This window comes from Bicyclus anynana, chromosome 9 (assembly GCF_947172395.1).
Source record: "Bicyclus anynana chromosome 9, ilBicAnyn1.1, whole genome shotgun sequence".
Classification (NCBI taxonomy): domain Eukaryota; kingdom Metazoa; phylum Arthropoda; class Insecta; order Lepidoptera; family Nymphalidae; genus Bicyclus; species Bicyclus anynana.
Genome location: NC_069091.1, coordinates 11,085,545 through 11,107,428, shown reverse-complemented (window position 1 = coordinate 11,107,428; position 21,884 = coordinate 11,085,545). Strand labels below are relative to the sequence as shown.

The 21,884-nt window shown below is 34.5% G+C and overlaps 2 protein-coding genes across 2 annotated transcripts in view; one reads left to right on the top strand and one right to left on the bottom strand.

The window, feature by feature from the left end:
• Positions 1–417: 417 nt before the first annotated feature.
• On the top strand, positions 418–9,903 carry LOC112043907 (tyrosine-protein kinase transmembrane receptor Ror). Its single transcript, XM_024079571.2, has 4 exons — positions 418–2,945; positions 3,183–3,325; positions 4,387–4,536; positions 5,443–9,903. Exons 1-4 carry the CDS (start codon positions 654–656, stop codon positions 5,795–5,797), a joined length of 2,940 nt encoding a protein of 979 aa, XP_023935339.2. The 5' UTR covers positions 418–653; the 3' UTR covers positions 5,798–9,903.
• A 1,091-nt stretch (positions 9,904–10,994) lies between these two features.
• LOC112043906 (zinc finger protein 585A) overlaps positions 10,995–21,884 on the bottom strand; it is a 38,182-nt gene continuing 27,292 nt past the window's right edge. Inside the window, exons 19-22 of the mRNA XM_052883412.1 lie at positions 14,213–14,321; positions 13,047–13,199; positions 12,301–12,496; positions 10,995–11,190 (exon numbers count right to left, since the gene is read on the bottom strand). Coding sequence (XP_052739372.1) covers positions 11,042–11,190; positions 12,301–12,496; positions 13,047–13,199; positions 14,213–14,321 — 607 coding nt within the window. The 3' untranslated portion in view covers positions 10,995–11,041. The remainder of the gene's footprint in view (positions 11,191–12,300; positions 12,497–13,046; positions 13,200–14,212; positions 14,322–21,884) is intronic.

The window sequence follows — 21,884 nt, the reverse complement described above, 5'->3', positions numbered from 1 at the left end:
GAAGTTACGTTTAATTTGTAATAAAAACAATATCTAACAAGAATAGCTGCTTAGCTTAGCTGGAACAATAAAAAATCGAACTATCAATTCGAATATTATTAACGAGAATATGTCAAAGACCCAAAAGATATTTAATGGTTATTAGGATACGTTAGCTTAAGTTCCTTATTGTATTCTTCCTAATGGTGTTAAATATTTTCGATGCATGAGTATACCTTTTCGCCTCAAAAAAATACAAATAATTTTGTTAGTGAATTTGGGTGTAATCAAGTCCATAAATAATAGGTCTGAGTCTAAGCATCTCTCAAAGTTTAATAAAGATACCTCTGAGGTTCTGAGTCTATGAAGTTTCTGGCATATTACAGATAAAGATATCAATCAACAAGCCGTCATTAATCTGTCAACTTGACGTCAGTGTCAAAAATGGTAGAATTTGTGAAACTGAATCAAGAAATGAAATTAGAAAAGTAAAAAGTGTTAATTGTTGTGTCGGATCAAATATCTAGAAGAGATTACTCCAACAAACAATCATATATTTATATCTAATTAATTCACATTTATAAAATACTTAAGGCCGTTAGGTTTTATTCATTTTCAGTGTGATGGAGATACCGAAATAAGTAAACCCTGAAGTGTTATGGAAAACATCAGTCATGTATTACTTTTGTTTAGGTGTTTTGTTCATCGTACAATCAAGCTGCTCATCGCTTTTACTGAAAACTGATTCGTTGTCACTGGTAAAATCAAATTCGACATCTGAACAAAAGGTATGGAACATAAAACTTGATATTAATTTTGCCAAAACGCTTCCTTCATCGTTAAGAAAGGCTCCAGGAGCTGACGTTCGATTTAAATGTGAGGCCATAATGAATTTCACTAAAGTCGAAAGCTATACGAAAAATAAAGAAGGCGTCGAGACATCTTTGAAAGAATTCCCTCCAGATCACATACAGCAAGCCTTAATGAAAAATGTGAAAGTTTATTGGTTAAAAGACAATAATATTTTGACGGAGGCGGCCAAGGTAAAAATCTCAACAAAAATTGATAAAACAAATGGCACCATTGGCACTTACCTAAAATTAAAAGAATTAACTGTAAACGATGGAGGCAATTACACCTGTGTTATAAAACAAAATTACGAAAAAAGAATGACAACAAAACTTATTGTTGACAATAATAATTTGGATGCTTTTGAGAACCCAACATTCACACCCATGTTTCCAAGTAGTAATGAAAACGAATTGGTATTAAACATCAGAACAACACCAAACTTAATATCGGAAGGTATGACAGTGGATAATGTTAATACTGCAACGTCAAAGAATACATCCTCTCTGCAAAAGTTGCAACCTATATGCCAAGAGTATATTGGCAAAGTTTGCAGCTCTCATCTCAAGGGGCAGTTTGTTTATATCCCGTATGATACATCACAAGAGGCCCTTGAAGATAAACTCCTAAAAGCTTTCCAAGTCACAAAGTATTCCAACGATATAAGCTCTCATTGTGAACAATACGCCCAACCTAGTCTCTGCTACTCCACATTTCCTATTTGCAGAAATCCAGACCTAACCAATGAAAACTTTTTTAAAGAAACTAAAGAAGTTTTTAAAATTCTCCAGGAAGCTGACCAATTACCTGAAAAAACTGATTTATCTGTTGACATACTCAAAAACATACCCCAAGATCTTAAATCTCGTTTAAGATTAAACAAAAATGTGACAGATCCATTAAATTTTCGTTACAATTCAACAGTACTGAGACGGGTGTGTAAACAAGATTGTGAAATATTAGAAAATGAACTCTGTCAAACGGAATATGCTATTGCCAAACGACATCCACACATTGGTCAGCAATTAACTTTGGAAGAGTGCCAAGATTTGCCTGAAGTTGACCCTGACTGTCTCAAGATCGGGCTAGGTACACAAATGGTCTCAGATGATGAATGTTACTGGGAGAACGGCAGTGGGTATCTGGGCAGGGTCAATGTGTCCAGTAATGGGATGCCATGCATCGAATGGTCCAAGCAGTTGTACGTTAAGGGGTCTGATTATCCAGAATTAACCGGCAGACATAGCTACTGCAGAAACCCTGGTGGAATCAAGTCACAGCCTTGGTGTATCATAGACAATGATGGGAAAACTGCTCAGCTGTGTGACATTCCAAAATGTGCTCACAAAATTTGGATATACATTGTGGCCGTTTTTCTTGTCATATCCCTAATCACTGCTGGTGTCATAATTTCTTTCTTTCATAAATGTAAAAATAAAGGTAATGCAGCTACAATCCGAGATATCAATCTACCTAATGCTGATAAAAATATCTATGGTAATTCTAGGCTTAATTCACCAATTGAAATGAATGAACTGTTGACCAATCAGAACAGTGGTAGCCAGCCACATTTGACAATAAATACATCTCGCGGCAACGGAGTGTTGCGCATACCACAGTACTCTTTGTCACAGATTAAATTTTTGGAGGTGTTAGGTGAAGGAGCTTTTGGCAAAGTTTACAAAGGGGCATTAAAAAAGAACAGCGAAACTCAATATGTGGCCGTAAAAGCTTTAAAAGAGAATGCATCTGCAAAAACTAAAGCCGATTTTAGAAGAGAAATTGATTTGATATCAGAATTGACACATGAGAACATAGTGTGCATAGTTGGAGTAGCTCTCAGAGAAGAACCCTTGTGCATGTTGTTTGAGTTTATGGCTCGAGGAGATCTGCATGAATTTTTGATGGGCCGCGCCCCACCCTCGGGCAAGGGTTTGCCCTCAATGAGGCTCTTAAACATTGCAGAAAATATTGCATCAGGGATGCAATATTTAGCCTCACATCATTATGTGCACAGGGATTTGGCTGCAAGGAATTGTTTAGTATCTGATGACTTCATTGTAAAAATATCAGATTTTGGTCTCTCTAGGGATATTTATAGCTCGGACTACTACAGAGTAAGTTTATACATATAAATTACTAAGTATTTGATAACCAAAAAAAAAGACAAAACATATTACAGTTATTCTGTAATTTCTAATTAATTTAGAGAACAGACAAATGTAAATGAAAAAATGTCTGGACAATAATTCAGGAACAAATATTTGGTTCCATTTGCAATATCACTCTGCCATATAATTTTCTAACCAGTAACATAACTCTGAATATTAACAAGAACAATATTTCCTTTACAGGTGCAATCTAAAAGCTTATTGCCAGTGAGATGGATGCCCCCAGAATCTATACTGTATGGAAAATTCACCACTGAAAGTGATATTTGGTCATATGGAGTTGTATTGTGGGAGGTTTATAGCTATGGATTACAACCATATTATGGGTAATTTATACTAATATTATAAACCTGAAGAGTTTGTTTGAACGTGTTAATCTCAGGAACTACTGGTCCGATATAAAAAATTCTTTTTGTGTTAGATAGCCCATTTATTAAGGAAGGCTATAGGCTATATATATATTATCCCTGTATTCTACAGGAACGGGAACCACGCGGGTAAAACTGATCGACGTCAGCTAGTATTTTATATCGAGGTTATTTCTTACGTTCCTGTAGTGATAGATGAATGATATATAGGCCATGGTTCTTGCTGACAATGTATCCTTCCATTAGTGAAAGAGTTTTAAGATTGATTTAGTGTTTTAGGTGTGAATGAGTAACCAACTATCATTCACATTTACATTGGATACATATATTATTGATAACAACATTTCTTTGAAATAGCCCAATTTCATAATGTTTTTTAAAAATCGAAATTCAAATTCAAAACTCATTTATTTCAATTGGACTTAGTTTACAAGCACTTGGGATACGTCAGGTAATAATGATAACAATATTATAATAATAAAGCTCGCTTCCATCTTATACTAAAGCCATACTCTAGGAATACTGTTTACCAACAAATGAATTAAAAATGAGGGTATAAATGGCTAGTCATTTCACACCTAATAATAATTATAATTAACTTATTCCTAAATTAATGAAAAAAAATTCGATTAATAAGTTTAAAACAATTTGATATAGTTAATATATTTTGAATAATATTTTATAAAAAAACAATACATAATTTTAAATGAAAAAGTTATGAAATGACATCCATTTTCTACCCTCATTTCTAATTTGTTTGTTAGTAAACAGTACTCCTTGGGTATGGCTTTAGTATAGATTGCATCATCACTTACCATCACAGATTGTAGTTGAGGGCTAATTTGTAGAGAACCGAAAGGGGTGTGGATTTTCATCCTTCTCCTAACAAGTTAGCTCGCTTCCATTTTAGATTGCATCATCACTTACCATCAGGTGAGATTGTAGTCAAGGGCTAACTTGTAAAGAATAAAAAAAAAAAAAGAAAGAATAAAAAATAAGAGACATGCATGTGGCTTCAGGTATAGCAACCAGGAGGTAATATCGATGGTGCGCGGCGGGGAGCTGCTGGCGGCGCCCAGCGGCTGCCCCGCGCCCGTGCACGCGCTCATGAAGGAGTGCTGGCAGCACACGCCGCAGAGACGACCTAACTTTGAAGTCATTGTTAACAGGTAAGGCTTCTTCTTCTTGATGTAGCGGTTATCTAGGTCTTCACGATGTCCCTGTATAACTTTGACCTCTTCCGATCTATTGTGATCGCGACTGACTAGATTTCCCCTCTAATACTGGTTGCCAGGTACAGTAGCTCTTCTTCTTGATGTAGCGGTTATCTAGGTCTTCACGATGTCCCTGTATAACTTTGACCTCTTCCGATCTATTGTGATCGCGACTGACTAGATTTCCCCTCCAATACTAGCTGCCAGGTACAGCAGCAGTATCTTTGCTGTGGCGTGTTTAACCTTTTCCAGTTTTACTATGAAGTGCCCTAAGTGGTGCATTGTGAACTGGGCAATATTGCACAGAATGTGCAGAGTTGTTTCCTCTGCCTCGAAACGAGGCAACATGAAACACATTTTCGTAAATTCACACAATTGTAAAAAAGGCAAATGTTAACGTTAGCATGACAGGAGCGATAAAACAATACATATTCGATTTCCCGATATCTGATGTCATGGGCGTGGCATTTTTTTCACGTCCTCCGGGCGTCCAGACTGATACACTCAGTCCAAAACATCCATCCAGTAAAGCCCTCTAAGCCAAGGTCCGAATCTCGAGGAGAACCTCGGAGATTTGGACCAACTCAACAACTCTCTAAGAGTTGTTCCGCACATATATTCTGCTTATACGCTCGCTCAAACCCCCTGTGACGCCGCTGAGGTCCATACGGCACAGATACAGACCCCTAAAGGACGCGCCCATCTATTCTGCTTATACGCTCGCCCTAACCTCGCTGTGAAGCCGCTAAAGTTAGGGACTTACACAAACAAAGATACAGACAGGTCGGGTCCCGGGTGGCTAATGAGCTACGACCTTTAATCAGTACTATATTTTTTATAAATTATTAATTCATGCTATAGGATACAAGAGTGGATCCAAATGGGGGGTTGTCCTGAGGTCGCCGCGTCCGAGTCGGGCAGCAGCTGTGGCCATCGACCCACCACATCAAACAAGGAATTCCAGGAAAGAGTACCACTTTTACCCCCACATTGTTCCTCCTCCAACGGCTCCCTTGCCACCGGCAGTTTGAAGAAATTCAGCGTCGCAGGGTCCAGTTCCAAAGCGGACGACAGTTTCTCCACCTGTAGTGAAGTTCCCCCTTTAGCGCCCAAAACCAAAAAATATAGTTCTGGTTCACTCATAGACACCGACAAAATTGGCACCAGAGAAACAGTCGTCAGAATACCCAACAGGCATTACGGCAATGAAATATAATTGCATTTTTAGCTCAGACTAATTATTAAGGACCTGCCTCCCTAGACGGTACTTTTTTGTCAAAGTATATGATCAACGATCTAATGCAGTTATAAAAACTGTCTCTGTTGTTGTCACCAATGTTTTATAGTCGTAATGGTGTTCGTCTCAAATAGCTCAGTAAAAATGCCTTTTTGTGTAGTTGAATGGTGTAAAAAAACGAGCAAAACTTCTAATTTAGTATTAGATATATACAAAATCTAAGCTCGTTTTTCTCTGAAAATGACATACAATTTTGTTCGTGAATTTGGGTGTGGATCCTTCTGTAATTGGTCTGAGATTTTTAGATATTGTTAGATGTAATAAATATAATTAGCTAAAATTTTACGCTAATATAGGCTTGACTAATTGTTCTTAAGTAAATTATTGGCATCGCTACGTAGACTAAGTAACCTACGTGTTAGTAAGTAGGCTTTACACCCTCCGCCTTAACGATTATTATTTATTTATTATGTAAAAGACAGTATAATTTATGATTAAGAAAGGTTATAATTTATAAAAATTTAGATTCCACTTTAGGTTTAGCTTATAATTTATGTTCACAGCAGTTATATACTTATTCGATTCAAAACCAAATTCAAAACTTGTACATAAGCTTCAGACACAAATTGCTCAAAGATAGGTCTTAACACTGATAATTTGATATAAAAAAAATTCATAACACAAATGTTGAAAATGTCGGTAAAATTCTCACTCAGCTGTACTTTATTTGGTCCACTGTTCGGACTTTTAGATGCGATTATTATTATCTGTGATCGAATTCCTTATTTTCGGGTAAAAATTATAATTCCTATCCCACACAATTATATACTCAGAGGCACAATTACCCGCCCACATTAATATACTCGCGTCATATTAAAGAGGGCGGATAATTGTGCCTCTGATTATATTACTGTAATTACTGTATTTCTCAGTAACACGAACCTATTGCAAGCTTTATTCTACCTGTGAAAATGGCGATAATTAGTTTTTTTTTTTCACGTACGTATGCACCTGTGTGACTATTTATTACAGTGATTATATTTCTTTAAGACAAGAGTTAGGTATGTTCCTTTTTCATTTTGTAGATAGTATAAGTTGAGCACAGTACCAAGTAGGTATAGTACATTTGTATTTTGTTATTTACTTTTTTGTTAGAATTATATCTCAATTAGATAATGTATAAAAAAACTTTCGTCATTCATATAATTATTACAACAGTTTAATTTAGATTTTATACCTATACTGCCAATCTGAACTGAAACGATGTTTCGAAGTATTTTTATTAAATAAGTGAATTTAAACTCGTGGTTTGATATTGTTGTTGTAATTTATGTAAACTAATTGTAAGAATCATCGATTTGTCCAACAAACAGTATAGTCGGATGCAATATTTTTGACGTGTTCGAACATCGTACGCTAAACCGCGCAATGTAGTAAGAGCTCGCCAGGGATACTTTCCGTAAATTGCTGCGAATATGAGATAGTCAAGTCAAGTCAAGTCAAAATTCATTTATTTCAAATATGCTTAGTTTACAAGCTCTTTCGAAACGTCAGGTAATAATATTAAACTTAAGATAATGGTGATAATAATTATTCGAAAACTTAAAATTAAAGTTACAAGGGTTCCAAACGCGCCTTGACCCGAGAAAAGACCCCACAACAAACTCAGCCAGGTTTATCACCATTTAACAATTGGTATATAAGTAGCCTGTCATGTAATACATTTAATTTCCAAGCAATTTTGTCATTTACGTAATCATTGACACTATACCTAATACGACTTTTCTATAAGCTTAATATACTTATACGTTCTTGGCTGACAAAATAAAAAACAAATACGTATTATATGAAAAAATTCATTGATTTATAATATACTAGCGGACGCCCGCGACTTCGTCCACGTGAAAGCCGTTGTAAACTTTCAACTACCCCTATCCTACCCTACCCTAACTCTACCCTACCCTATCCCAACCCTACCCCTACCCTACCCCTACCCTACACTACCCCTACCCTACCCCTATCCTACCCAACCCTACCCCTACCCTACTCATTAAGGCTGCACTTCTTTATTTATTCCCCCCCCCCCCCCCCCGCGAGTCGCATCGAGCGCGGCAACCGTTACACAAAAATAATCCATATAGCATAAATTAGTATTCACGCGCGATGGCTTAGCGTATTTCTTGTATAACTTTGGTGTTTCTTTACCGATTTTTGTGATTCTTTTTTTATTGAATAGGTAATAATGTTAACTTTTTTAGTTAGGGATGAGTGATGAGTGTTATAAACATAAGAGTAGACAAATATAATTAGAAAGCTTCGAACTCCTAAGCTATCGGGAGTTACACGTGTTATTGTGAGTCAACCATAAAAGATAGACATATATATGCTGTTGTGTTTTTCTAGATAATTTTAAGGAGAACATTTCCGTCATACATGATTTCCATGTAGCTTTAACCATTAAGGCTGTATACTCGACGGAAGCTTAAAAAATTGAGTAACTTCTCCCGTTTTCTCAACATTTCTCTTCACTGCTCTGCTCTTATTGATCGTAGTGTAATGAAAAGTATACTATAACCTGCCCAGGAGTATGTAGAATAGTTGTACCAAGTTTCGTTAAAATCCGTCCAGTAGTTTTTGTTTCTATAAAGAACATACAGACAGACAGACAGACAGACAGACAGACAGACAGACAGACAGACAGACAGACAGACAGACAAAAATTTTACTGATTGCATTTTTGGCATCAGTATCGATCACTAATCACCCCCTGATAGTTATTTTGGAAATATATTTCATGTACAGAATTGACCTCTCTACAGATTTATTATAAGTATAGATTTGTTAATTTATTTATTATTTGTTTTTAACCTAATATTGTAATTTTATCTTGCTTAGCAGTTTTTAAAAATTCAGAATGATTCGATTAGTGGCATTATTTAACCTGCATTATACTACGTCATATTTACTATTCCATTCCATTTGCAATTTCGGCATAATCTGCCAGTTAAAGTTTAAATTTGCAGATTTTACGTCATTTTCGACTGTCCGCGAGTAAAGGAATTGAGACGCTATTTTTTAATCTACGAATAAAGGAAGCGAGTATAAGAAGCATTTACTATACAAGATTTTAGATATCCCGGTTACGCTCTAAGTAGCTTCACGCGTCTTGATTTTTGTATAACCAGCGTGTAGGGTCATCCGCACTTTATTTCGGAGACGTCATAAAGATTGCAACCGATTATACTTACTCGTATTTGTACTCATTAGTTAACATTACACATTCTTGCAGAAATGGAGGGGAATTGAGATCGATATATTGTCGACCTCTTCACGAGATATCAAAAGCGGCGAAATCGAAAATATTGCTCTTTGCATCATCACTTACCATCAGTTGAGATTGTAATCAAGGGCTAAATTGTAAAGAATAAAAAAAATCTATTTACTAATGCAAGTTATATTCCAACACTGTGGGACATCGAAACTCTGTCCTCCGAGGTTACATACCCGCAAATTGTCACATCACATATTTTAAACAGAATGCAGTCTGACCTTAACTGTTACTTGTAGTGCAGATATCATAATGGTATATGCAATCCACGATCTCGTTTTACTAACATGTAGTAGTATAGGGGATCGTCTGTGTGCTCCATTACTGTGTTGATTGCACCTACAGTTCGTTTCATGTAGGATGGTGCGGGTGACAGTTCGTTTCATTCTTAAAAGTTTGCTAAGATTCACGATATTAATACGTATTATGAACTTCATATATGCGACTGTCACCGTACCCATGCTACCTGAAAAAACACTACATGACAATATTTAAGTACATACATATTTCATTGTTTGCATATGCTGTCCAATTCATTTTTGTATTCCTATTTACATTAATCTAAGTGTAACTTTAGTATCTCTAATAAGTATTATAATGTTTTGTTAGTTTCCATTTGTTTTAATTTACTTTTATAGAAATATATACAGTACATAAATTTCTGTACTTGCCAAAGACTTTTTTGTATGTGATACATTTTTTTTTACCTTATTGTAAACTGTATTTCTATAATAAATATTAATTTATACAAATAAAATGTTTCTGTTTTCATGTTGAAATTAATCCCGTTATCGTAGGAATAGGTACGGGGATAAAATATAGCACTCGGGGGTAGTGGGTAGTTTCCCAACTGTGAAAGAATTTTTCAAATCGGTTGTGTAGTTCCAGAGCCTATTCAAAACATACAAACAAATAAATCTTTCCTCTTTATAATCAATAAATATACTTAAACAATACACATCACTATCTTGCCCCAAAGTAAGCATACAGAGTAGCTTGTGTTATGGGTGCTAAGATAGTTGATATTATAATATTAATATAAGCAGGGTCACTACCCACTGCGCCACGCGGCCGTCAAATATATATAAGAAGTGTACTTTCATTTTTTTATACGACAGCCTAGCAGCCTGAACAATTTTAAATGTAGATGGCGCCATCTGGCTTAATAATATCCTATATCGTCAAGTAAGTTGATAGGGAGAATCAATAAACTGGAAGCCGTGATAGCCCAGTAGGTTTAACCCTGCCTTTGATTCGGAGGGCGCAGGTTAGAACTGGCTCGGGGCGTGCACCTCCTACTTTCCAGATAAGTGCATTTTAAGAAATTAAATATCAAGTATAAAAAAGAAGAAAAAACGTGAGGAAACCTGCATACCTGAGAATTTCCTTAATCATCTTCGTAATGTCTGCCAATCCGCATTGGACCAGCGTTGTTGACTAAGGACATATACCTACATAAGGACCTGCCTCGCTAGACGTTACTTTCTGTCAAAGTATATGATCAACGATCTAATGTGATTACAAAAACTGTCTCTATAGAATCGATGTTCATAGTTGTAATCGTGTTCTTCGGTTAAAGAGCTCCGTAAAAATATCTTTTTGTGTAGTTGGTTTAAAAAACGGTCAACAACTTCTAGTTACTATAAGATTTATCCTTAATCTAAGCTCGTTTTCCTCAAAAAATGAAAGACAACTTTGTTCGTGAATGTATGTGCTAGTTCTTGTATAACTAGTCTAAGGTTGTTAATGATGATGGTGAAACTGTTTTAACTGATATTTTTCCTAAAATAACTTTTAATAATTTATTTCTAATTTTAACTTTTTAAGACTAAATAAAAACTCGAAACATCCAAATATTAAAACAATACTTTTTATTACAGCGTTATCATTATTATCTACATTAAATCTTGCTTTAAACTCAATTCGTCATCCTCTGGTTCTTTTTTGTTGATCAGAAATTTCCCGTGTACCTTCATGTGCACTTTGAGGTTATTGTTTCCGGTGAATGCTTTTTGACACACCTTACAGACATACGGTTTTATACCTGAAAAGAAGATAATTACAGTTACATTAAATTGGCAAACGTCTCAAACGGAAACGTGCCTTGGAGAGGCCTTGTATCAAAAATTCAAACGCAGCATTATGCTGAGCTGAGCTGAGGTTATGCCACACATCGCAGGGTATTGTCCTGGATGTCATGGTGAACTGGAGATATTGTGATGTGTGGCATAATTTCGAAATAAACGCATTTTTCTTTCTTTCTTTCAAAATTAGTTAAGGGCCAAAATGGAGGGCAAAGATTTCTCACAAATGCTTGCATTAAAAATAAAACAAATATTTATTGATTTTAAGTTATCACTAATTCCTAAAAATTTAGCTAGCCAAACAAAAAAACAGCTAGTTAGTAATATACTAAATAAATAATAACCTCGTTATTAATAAGTTGGGAGGAGGGTAGTTTATTACTAATTAGATGTTTTTTTTAAACTGTTGATTAAGTTATACAACTTAACAGCCACAATGTCCTACAAATTGCTTGGTACATCTCGGTCCGACGCTCAGAAATTTTTATTTCCTGGTAACTCAGCTACCAGCATCAAGAAATTTTCGTAAATAAAAAAGTCGATCGTCTCATCGAGATGAAGCTACTCACGCTTAAAAATTAACTTGATAGTAATCAGTTGTAATAAAGTTCTACAGGTCCCTGTATAAAAAAATTATTTAACTATTCTCAAAACTACTGAATAACTAGTACATACAAAGTTTTCCTGATAACTTTTTTCGGACTGTTTACGTGTTGTAGGCTCCATAATGAGGCCTCAGCGGTGTCACCGAGGTGTATGAGCGTGCTCTTCTTCTTCTTGATAGCTCTGCTGGTCTTCTCGAGGTCCCTGTATCACGTTGACCATATCCGATCTATTGTGATCGCTACTGACTATATTTCCCCTCCAATACTTGTTGCCGCCAGGTACAGCAGCAGTTTCTTGGCTGAGAAATGAGCGTGGTTCGTTCATACCTACTGTAGCAATCTGTGGTCCGTTCATACCTACTGTAGCAATCTGTGGTCCGTTCATACCTACTGTAGCAATCTGTGGTCCGTTCATACCTACTGCACACTGTGTCACTCAGATATTGAGTATAACGGTGCACTTACCGGTGTGTGTCCGACGGTGTTTGATGAGAACGGAGGCGAAGTAGAACTTGGCGGGACAGTACTCGCACGCGTGTCGTCGCTCGCCGTTGTGCTTGTTCTTGTGAACCACTAGCGAGCTCTTGGCTTTGTACGCGGCCGGGCAGCGGTCGCACTTGTACCAGTGGTCCTTGTCGTGAGTGAGGATGTGACGATTCATCTGCAATACGAACATTTTGTAAGTATTTCAGAACTAGCTGACGTAGCGCGGTTTCACTCGCGTGGTTCCCGTTCCCGTAGGAATATGGGGATAATATATAGCCTTCCTGGATAAATGGGCTATCTAACACTGAAAGAATTTATCGAATCGAACCAGTAGTTCCTGAGATTAGCGCGTTCAATCGAACAAACAAACAAACAAACTCTTCAGCTTTATAATATTAGTATAGATTTAAACTGTAGTGCGACACAAAAGAGTAGAAAATAAAAGAGGGCGCTGTAGTCGCTTATAGTCGCTCTTATGGTAACCCTGTATTCTAATAAAAAATAAAATGACTATGACATGACATGAGTCATCTATACTTAATATTTTATAGAGCAATATCAACCTCTATATTACTGAAAGAAAAGAGCCTTCGCGATGCGACTTCGCCCGGGTTCACGCCACGCTTGACGACCAACACACGATCAGTTTTATCGGATATCAAGCCGTTAGCGCTGCAGGCATGTGGGCTAAGAATGGCGTCGGCCCTAAGTGCGTGTGAGCTCACCTTGGTCGTGCAACTGAACATCTTCCCGCACGTGGGACATATCGAGTCGCTCTGCGTGCACACGTGCTCGCCCAACTCGCTCGACGTCACGAACACTTTCTTACACCTCGTGCAGTGTCTTCTTTCTTTATTGTGTTTGGAAATTTTGTGTAACTAAATGAGAAAAACATATTGGTAAATATTATTATCTAGTTGACCCGGCAAACGTTACCTTATCGATATTAAAAAATAGGAGTTGATAGTACAAGGATGAAGGGTTGATTTACGTCCATGAGTATCTTAACCTACCTCTAAGCTATCTTATCTTTCAAATTAGATCAAACTGCACACTGTGCAGATTTGATTAAAATTGGTCAAGTCATTTAGCAGTCCATTTAGAACAGACAAAGTGACACGTAATTTTATATTCTATTAGGTTTTATTACCTAAAGTTCATGAAATGTTGAGTTGTGAGTTGGTTTGTGAGGGTAAGTTTTTGTTGGTTGTAATGATTGGATCTACTGAACTGTTCTGTTTAATTTACGTAAATTAAAATAATTTACAAAAACATTAAAAAGTAACGTTAATTATGGATATTATATTTTATTCCCGTATTACCACGGGATTACTCGTATTAGAATCGTGATAGCCCAGTGAATATAACTTCTACCTCCGATTCCGGAAAGTGTGGGTTCGAATCAGATCCGGCGCATGCACCTCCAACTTTTCAGTTGTGTGCATTTTAAGAAATTAAATATCACGTGTCTCAAACCGTGAAAGAAAAACAGTCGGCTATACTATATGTATAATACGTGAATGGTCACCTAACTTCCTCCTAAACGGCTGGACCCATTAGCACATGTCTACATGTCGTGTAACATTCAAGCATCTCTAATGCATGTTATTTAAAAAAAAACATAGATCTATGCCCTTCCAAAAATTCAACGGTTTCCCGTTCAACAACAGGGCAGTTTCCCTCTCCTTATATGAGTTATACCCACCACGCTCCTGCAATGCAGTTTGGCGGGATTACGATGATTATGTTAAATTAACAGCCACTATCGGATATTAACGATAAAGACCGCGGCCGACGCTTAACGTTCTCTGTACCCAACATTGGACTGAGAATATTACTGAAAATTTCAGCAAAATATGGTTCGCTTTGTGAGATTCTTTCGAAGACTTACCCTTAGAGTGTTCCCAATTTTGCATGAAAAGTCACAAACGTCGCAACGATAAGGTTTAGTGTCTACGTGAGTCCGGATGTGAATCTTCAAGGTACTCTTGTTGAAATATCTGAAAATGTGTGTTAATAGCAAAGATTTTATATATATATACAACGTGTCCCAAAATTCAACGATAAGCGGGCGCCAAAAGATTGACCTGCTCATGAGCACTTAAGGAAAAATAATAAAAAAATATACCTAAATTTTTTTTTTAGTTACAAAATAAATTTTAAAATTCTTTGAAAATTTACACCTTGTATGATATTTTGAACTACCGCAGCTACAATTTCTTAAATATGCTTAAGATTTTTTTTGTATCGGAACCTAAGTAGTACTACTATTCACCACAACTCTTAAAAACACCACAATGCCCGCAGTTTTTACACAAAAAAAAATCAAAATATTTTTTTTCCCTCAAATTTTTAAAGATTTTTACTTTCAGTCTACTTTGACTCATGGTCTTGCAAAAAAAAGTATGAACACCGCTATGGCAAGTTATTTTCAAAGTTGACGCAACTAATCAAGATTTCAAAATAGTATAATACCCTAGGATAACTAGTCACAAAAAAAAATATGCGTACCATTTGTAAACAAGAACCAAATTTCTTAATTGTTCTTGTTGTTAGTAATAAATTTTACTATGTTCCAAAAATGTGTTTGTTATTTTAATTACACAACATTAAAGTAAATGTTCGAATTGTTTTCCACCGGCATTAATACAGGCACGACATCGCCTTAAAAACGACCGTTTTATTTTTCGCGCATATCTTCTAGCATTGATATGTGCCGCAGCCTGAGTGATTTTTTGCCGAAGCTCGTCCAATGTCGTAATCGGTTTTGCGTAGATCCTGTCTTTGAGACAACCCCAATAAAAGAAATCCAGGGGGTTTAGGTCGGGTGATCGGGGTGGCCATAGGATAGGACCAAGTCGCCCGATCCAACGCCCCGGATACTCGTGGTCTAGGTATTGTCTCACAGGACGAGCGTAGTGAGCTGGGCAACCATCATTTTGATACCACATATTTTGAAGGTCGCTTAGGGGGACGTCTTCTAGTAATTCTTGCAAATCATTTTGTAAAAAGTTCAAATAACTGTCCCCATCTAAGTTTCCTTGTAATTCAAAAGGCCCAATCACTTTTCCATTTAAAATGCCCGTCCATAAGTTGACCTTAAATTGATATTGGGATTTGTCTTCTCTCATCAGGTGCGGATTCTCATTGCTCCAGCTGTGTAGGTTGTGAAGATTTAAATAGCCATCTTTCTTGCAGGTTGTTACATCCGACCATAGTACTTTATCCAAGAACTGAGGATCTTCCCGATGCTTTTGAAGCATCACTCGGCAAAATGCGATCCGCAGTGGATAGTCCCGTGATAGTAACGTTTGTACACGTCTGTAATGATATGGGTGTAGCCGATGACGTTTTAGTATTCGATGTGCTGAACTTTTTGGGATTCCCGTAGCTGCTTCTATGGCACGCACTGAGGTAGTTGAATCAATGTTTATTTCATTGAGAACTTCTTCATCGCATTCCGATCTAGGTCTTCCAGCGTTTCTTCTAGCTGACGGCAAACGACCCTCCGAAAACGCTTGATGCACATTCATAAATACCCGATAATCTGGATATCTTTGAGCGTTTGGGTACCTTTCTCGATACAATCTGCTAGCAGCGTTAGCATTGCACCGACATTCTCCATAAATGAGATGCATGTTAGCGTATTCCATCGGCGTGTATGGTTGCGGCATGATAACGCTAAACAGTCCAAAATACACCAAAAGTCCAATTCACAAAACACAGGCACAGTCCAAAATAATGCCAGGTCAGTTCAGTTTGCAGATCACTTAAGTCCAGTCCAAAATGCAAAGCCAAAAGTCGTTAGTACGAGAGCCACGTCAATTGAATACGGAAAGTTGCGCAGTAAACAAAGGAGCAGAGCGTACTGACTTGCTGGGAACAGGATTTTCTTTACCTGCATCATTGTCATTCAACAAAGAACATCTGTCTATCCCTCTCTAACGTATACTTATCGCTATCTTTCTCTCTCTCTCTCTCTCTTATTTTTAAATGTTATCGTTCGTTCCATTAAAATTCTAGGAAATTGCAACGTATGACTCACATCATTTTGTGCATAAAGTAAAAGTGATTTCTAGGAGCAAAAACATTTTAGAAATTTAGTTCTTGTTTACAAATGGTACGCATATTTTTTTTTTGCGACTAGTTATCCTAGGGTATTATACTATTTTGAAATCTTGATTAGTTGCGTCAACTTTGAAAATAACTTGCCATAGCGGTGTTCATACTTTTTTTTTGCAAGACCATGAGTCAAAGTAGACTGAAAGTAAAAATCTTTAAAAATTTGAGGGAAAAAAAATATTTTGATATTTTTTTGTGTAAAAACTGCGGGCATTGTGGTGTTTTTAAGAGTTGTGGTGAATAGTAGTACTACTTAGGTTCCGATACAAAAAAAATCTTAAGCATATTTAAGAAATTATAGCTGCGGTAGTTCAAAATATCATACAAGGTGTAAATTTTCAAAGAATTTTAAAATTTATTTTGTAACTAAAAAAAAAATTTAGGTATATTTTTTTTATTATTTTTCCTTAAGTGCTCATGAGCAGGTCAATCTTTTGGCGCCCGCTTATCGTTGAATTTTGGGACACGTTGTATATATATATATATGTATATATATATATATATATATGTCAGTAGCTCGTTGAAACTGAGGCAAATAAATTTATTTTCATTTAGTCGCATAGTAAACAACGAAAGTTATTTAAACAAATAATACTTAAATATTGTCTACAATATCGAGTAGAGCGTTCAGGAGAGTTTATGGATACATAAATACAGGATGAGATGCGTGTGATAGATTATTTTATAAAGTAGTGAAAAATAAATATAGCTGAAAGTTAAGCTGATAAGCTGATTGATAATATGTGTATGATTCATTGTGAAATTAGACCTATCAGATAATTCTTACGTTAGTTAAATATTATTTTATATTTAGACAGTATTTTTGTATTCAATAATAAAGTTTAAATGAAAATACAAACAGTTATGTTACATGACGAATTTCAAAGTTTAGGTGACCAAATATGACGTCACGTGTAATGTTCTATTTAAATTGAAATTCAAATATCATTACGTAGAACATATATATATTCTTAATTATACTGTTTCGATAATTCTTCATATATTATTTAAAATAAAACTTAGAATATAGATCTGACATTATTGTAATTAAAAAGTAAATAAAAGTAATAGTTGTCATTATAAACGTTATTGGAATATGGTAACACTGGTAAGAACTACTAAGAATGATTCTATGTAATGAGGAATTACTGGCATAGACACGGAGCGTCAGGATACGCGGTATCAAGTAATCTGTGGTCAGTTTGAGCAGATGGCGTGTGATTGGTCTATTGCAAACAAATGCAGAAGGAATATTAGCCAATAGGCGTTTTGTAAAGAATCGAGATGTTCATGCTGGATGACGAAATGGCGTCTTGGCCGGTGTGATTAGAAAATATTAATTATTGTTGTTGTTATGGTGTCTTCCTGTGTTTCTGAGGCTGTTTTATGAAAGCTAAGTATTTTATATATAATATCTTTATTGTAAACTGTATTTTATTATGTTGTATTGTTGTAACGATAAGTTATATACATCCGAATTTACTTATGTGAAATTAGGTATATTTGCAACGACATTACCTACTTACGTCGTTGTATATTTGTATTGTAATAATGGTTAATGTTATTTTGATTTGTCTTGAAGTTAAGACTTTAATGAACTATCTATTTCAAGGTATTAATTATCATTTATATTGTATTTGTAATTAACCAATATTTTAAAAGAGCATTTGTTGAGTTTCTTGCCGTTCTTCTCAACAAGAGACTGCACTTTCCGAACTGGCGGTAGAGTCACTAAAATTAAAAGTAATATTGTTCAAGTAAAGAAATAAATGATTAATTTGGTCACGATTCTATTTTATTTTATTTAAAATACCTTGACACTCAGTAAAACTTAAATAACATTTAATATACTTATTAAATAATAAAATTAAATTGAATTAAGGATACTTATCTTAATAAAGTTAGTCAATACGATAGGCACAGTTTATTTAAATTTTCATTCAATGATATTATTGGCCTTTTCTAAAATGATTCATATCAGGTTTATTACACTACGTGATAAAGTATGTATTAACATACAACGCCTATCAACTAATCAAATTGTTTCTGTATAAAAATACTAAACTGACGGACTTACCCGACTGACGATCTTAGCCGAACTGATCTTACAAGTAACAATAGATATTTATGACAACAAATTATAATTCTGTTCCAATAATATTATTTGAGAAAAATCATTATTAATTAGACATATAAATAAATAAATTTAACATCAGAAGTGGGATCGAATAAAATTAGCTAATACATTTTTTTTTACTGTTTAAGGAAAGCGTTGGAGCGAGCGATGATTCCACGCTGCTGGAAAGTTTTCTTAAAAATACTTCAATCTGTTCTGACGCACAAACGCAGCGGTGAAGCTGTGATGACATGCTTCGGTCAAAAGAGCAATGAAAATGATGCTAAAAGCTGGGGCAAGCTAACAAACTCTATTGCAATGGATAAGTGTGTAGATAAAAAGTGCAGCGACAGCCAATTCAAATGTTTTGTCGAAAGTTATTCCGTTTTATTTTTGTTTCATCTACAGCCATCCTGTACAACATTATTTTTTTTTATTAATTTAATATTTAATGATATATTTTTTTTTTATGCCCCACTTGTGGGATCTGTGTTATAAAAGTTCAGTATTTAGAATGGCCGAACGGTTTTGATAATTTGGAAATATCACAATTATAAAATATCAATATGGCAATATAGGAAAAAACCGACTAATAAGAATAAACAAAATTTTATATTATATGGGAAAAGGTTAAAGAAAATTATTCAATTAACTCAAAAATCTCAAAATGATTATAAAATTAAAACTTCACAGAATAAGTCTAAGGCTACTTGGAATATTATAAATAATTTAAAAGTAAAACGCAGCAATAACAATAATATAAATAAGATTAAAAGAGATGGAATAGTAATCCAAAATCCTCAAGAGATAGCACAGGCATTCAATGAAAACTTCCTTAATCGTAAAACTGTTAAAATAAATAATACTAAAAATAACACTTCTTGGAATAAATCAAACTCAATTTTCATGAACCCTAGTACACCTTCACAAATAAAAAATATTATACAATCATTGAAAAAAACTAACAGTTGTGGGTATGATGAAATCAATACTAAAGTAGTTAAATATGTTTCCGATATAATATCACCAGTATTAAGTTACTTGATAAATTTGTGTATTGAGAATGGTATATTTCCGGAAAAATTAAAAGTTTCTATCGTTAAACCACTCTTTAAAAAAGAGGACAGTGAAAATATGGATTGTTATCGGCCGATATCATTGATTCCCATTTTTTCAAAAATAATGGAAAAATATATATTTAATAATCTGAATGACTATTTTGAGCGTTATGATATTTTCGCAGAAGAACAAGTTGGTTTTAGGAAAAATAAATCTATAAATTTGGCCATATATAAATTTTTAGAGGGGATAATGACAAGTGTTGATAAAAGGAAACCGGTTTGTGCGCTTTTTATGGACCTGACGAAAGCATTTGACTATGTGGACCATAAAACTTTAATTGATAAATTGGATGTGTATGGGGTAAGGGGTAATGCTTTGGCACTTATCAATTCGTATTTAACTGGTAGGCAACAAATTACTCAAATAACTAGAATAGATAAAAATAATAAAATTGAGACAGCTTATATGTCGGAGTCCAAAACAGTAACAACTGGGGTGCCACAGGGAAGTATATTAGGCCCACTACTGTTTATAACTTATATAAACGATTTTCCCACAGTAACTGATCATAGGATGGTTTTATTTGCTGATGATAGTACGGTAATTTTTATTGGTGATCCACAAATTTCATTAGATGACATAAATTATACTTTAAGACATATTATTAATTGGTTGACATGTAACAATTTAATTATTAATCTTGACAAAACAAAAATTATGACATATGCAAATAGACGTAATAAATTACAATTAGACATTAATTATTTAGGTAAAAAAAAATTTCCGAAACAACACATACTAAATTTTTAGGTCTCGATATTGATGACAGTCTTAATTGGAGGAAACACATAGACAATTTATGTTTAAAGCTAAGCCGATTTTCATATGCATTATATATGTTGTCCAAGGTAGTTAACCAGTCAGCAGTAATTGTAGCGTACAATGCCTACGTAACAGCTACTATACGATATGGAATTATTTTCTGGGGTAATTCTTATGACCGAGACAGAGTATTTAAAGCCCAAAAGAAATGTATACGATCCATATGCCGTTTGAAGCCCACAGATTCCTGCAAGCCATATTTTGATAAATTTAAAGTTCTAACCTGTTCATGTTTATACATTTACGAGGTTTTAGTATTTGTCAAATTACATAAACACCTATTTAAATATTCAGATAAAGAACGGAGGAAAAACAAAATCTGCTTCACTCATCATAATACTTCATTATATGGCAATAGCATTTTTCATATGGCACCTCTAATTTACAACAAATTACCAGCAAAATTAGCTGATAGAAATTTAAGTGTTGCTTTATTTAAAATTAAAATCAAAGAACTATTGTTAAAAAAACGGTATTACACTATCAAAGACTATTTAACTGACAAACAATAATAATTAACGTATAACGGACATAATAATAATTTAATAATTTTAACATCATAGTCATTAAGTAAATTTCAATAATTATAGTGTATTATAGACAATGTAATTTAGTTATAAGATTATTTTTTAAATTTGCATGCTATTTTGTAGCAAATTGTATGCCAACATTTATATCAAGATCTTTATTTAACAATTTGCAAATAAAGAATTATGAATTATGAATCAAAGATAATAATTTAAGAGTTTCGGCAATTATGTGAATAATGAAAATAAATATTAGTTTTTCTTCCCGAGGCCATGATAGATTATTAGATTATTGCAACAAATTATCTCGAATATTAAGTAAACTGAATATCATTTGGAGAAGAAAGAGACAAGAAAAAAAAAAAGAAAAAGAAAAAAAAAATTTGTTTAATGGCAAAAAAAAAAAATGGTACGTAATTATAAAAATATGTAAATTGAACATGAACATTTATTTTTTTTAGCTGCGTTTTCGTAAATTATAACTTGAATTAAATTAGTTTCATGTTTAGTATATATTATGTTGCTTTATGTAATCAATTTCACTGCTGCTCAAGCTATAGCTTTGTTAGTCTTACGTCAACGATATCGGTTAAATGAAAAGTGTATCTATGTTAAAGTATGACTCGAGAATTTTATTTTGTGTTAAATTGCACCTCTATCAGCCGCTGTGTGGCCTCTTATTAGGTGACAGTTATCTTATTTGCATTACTTAAATGATTATTTCACATTGTCTATGCAAATGATTTAAACCAAAATCAGTATTTTAAACAATCAAAACATTGAGTAACATGGTATGTATTAAATAGATTCATAAAATAGGTACATTGGTTTAAAAAAAATGCAGAATGGAATTT

Coding starts and splice junctions, on each gene's coding strand:
- LOC112043907 (XM_024079571.2), top strand. CDS start 654: ATGTATTACTTTTGTTTAGGTGTTTTGTTCATCGTACAATCAAGCTGC. Junction 3,326..4,386: donor GGATTACAACCATATTATGG/GTAATTTATACT, acceptor ATGTGGCTTCAG/GTATAGCAACCAGGAGGTAA. Junction 4,537..5,442: donor TTTGAAGTCATTGTTAACAG/GTAAGGCTTCTT, acceptor TTCATGCTATAG/GATACAAGAGTGGATCCAAA.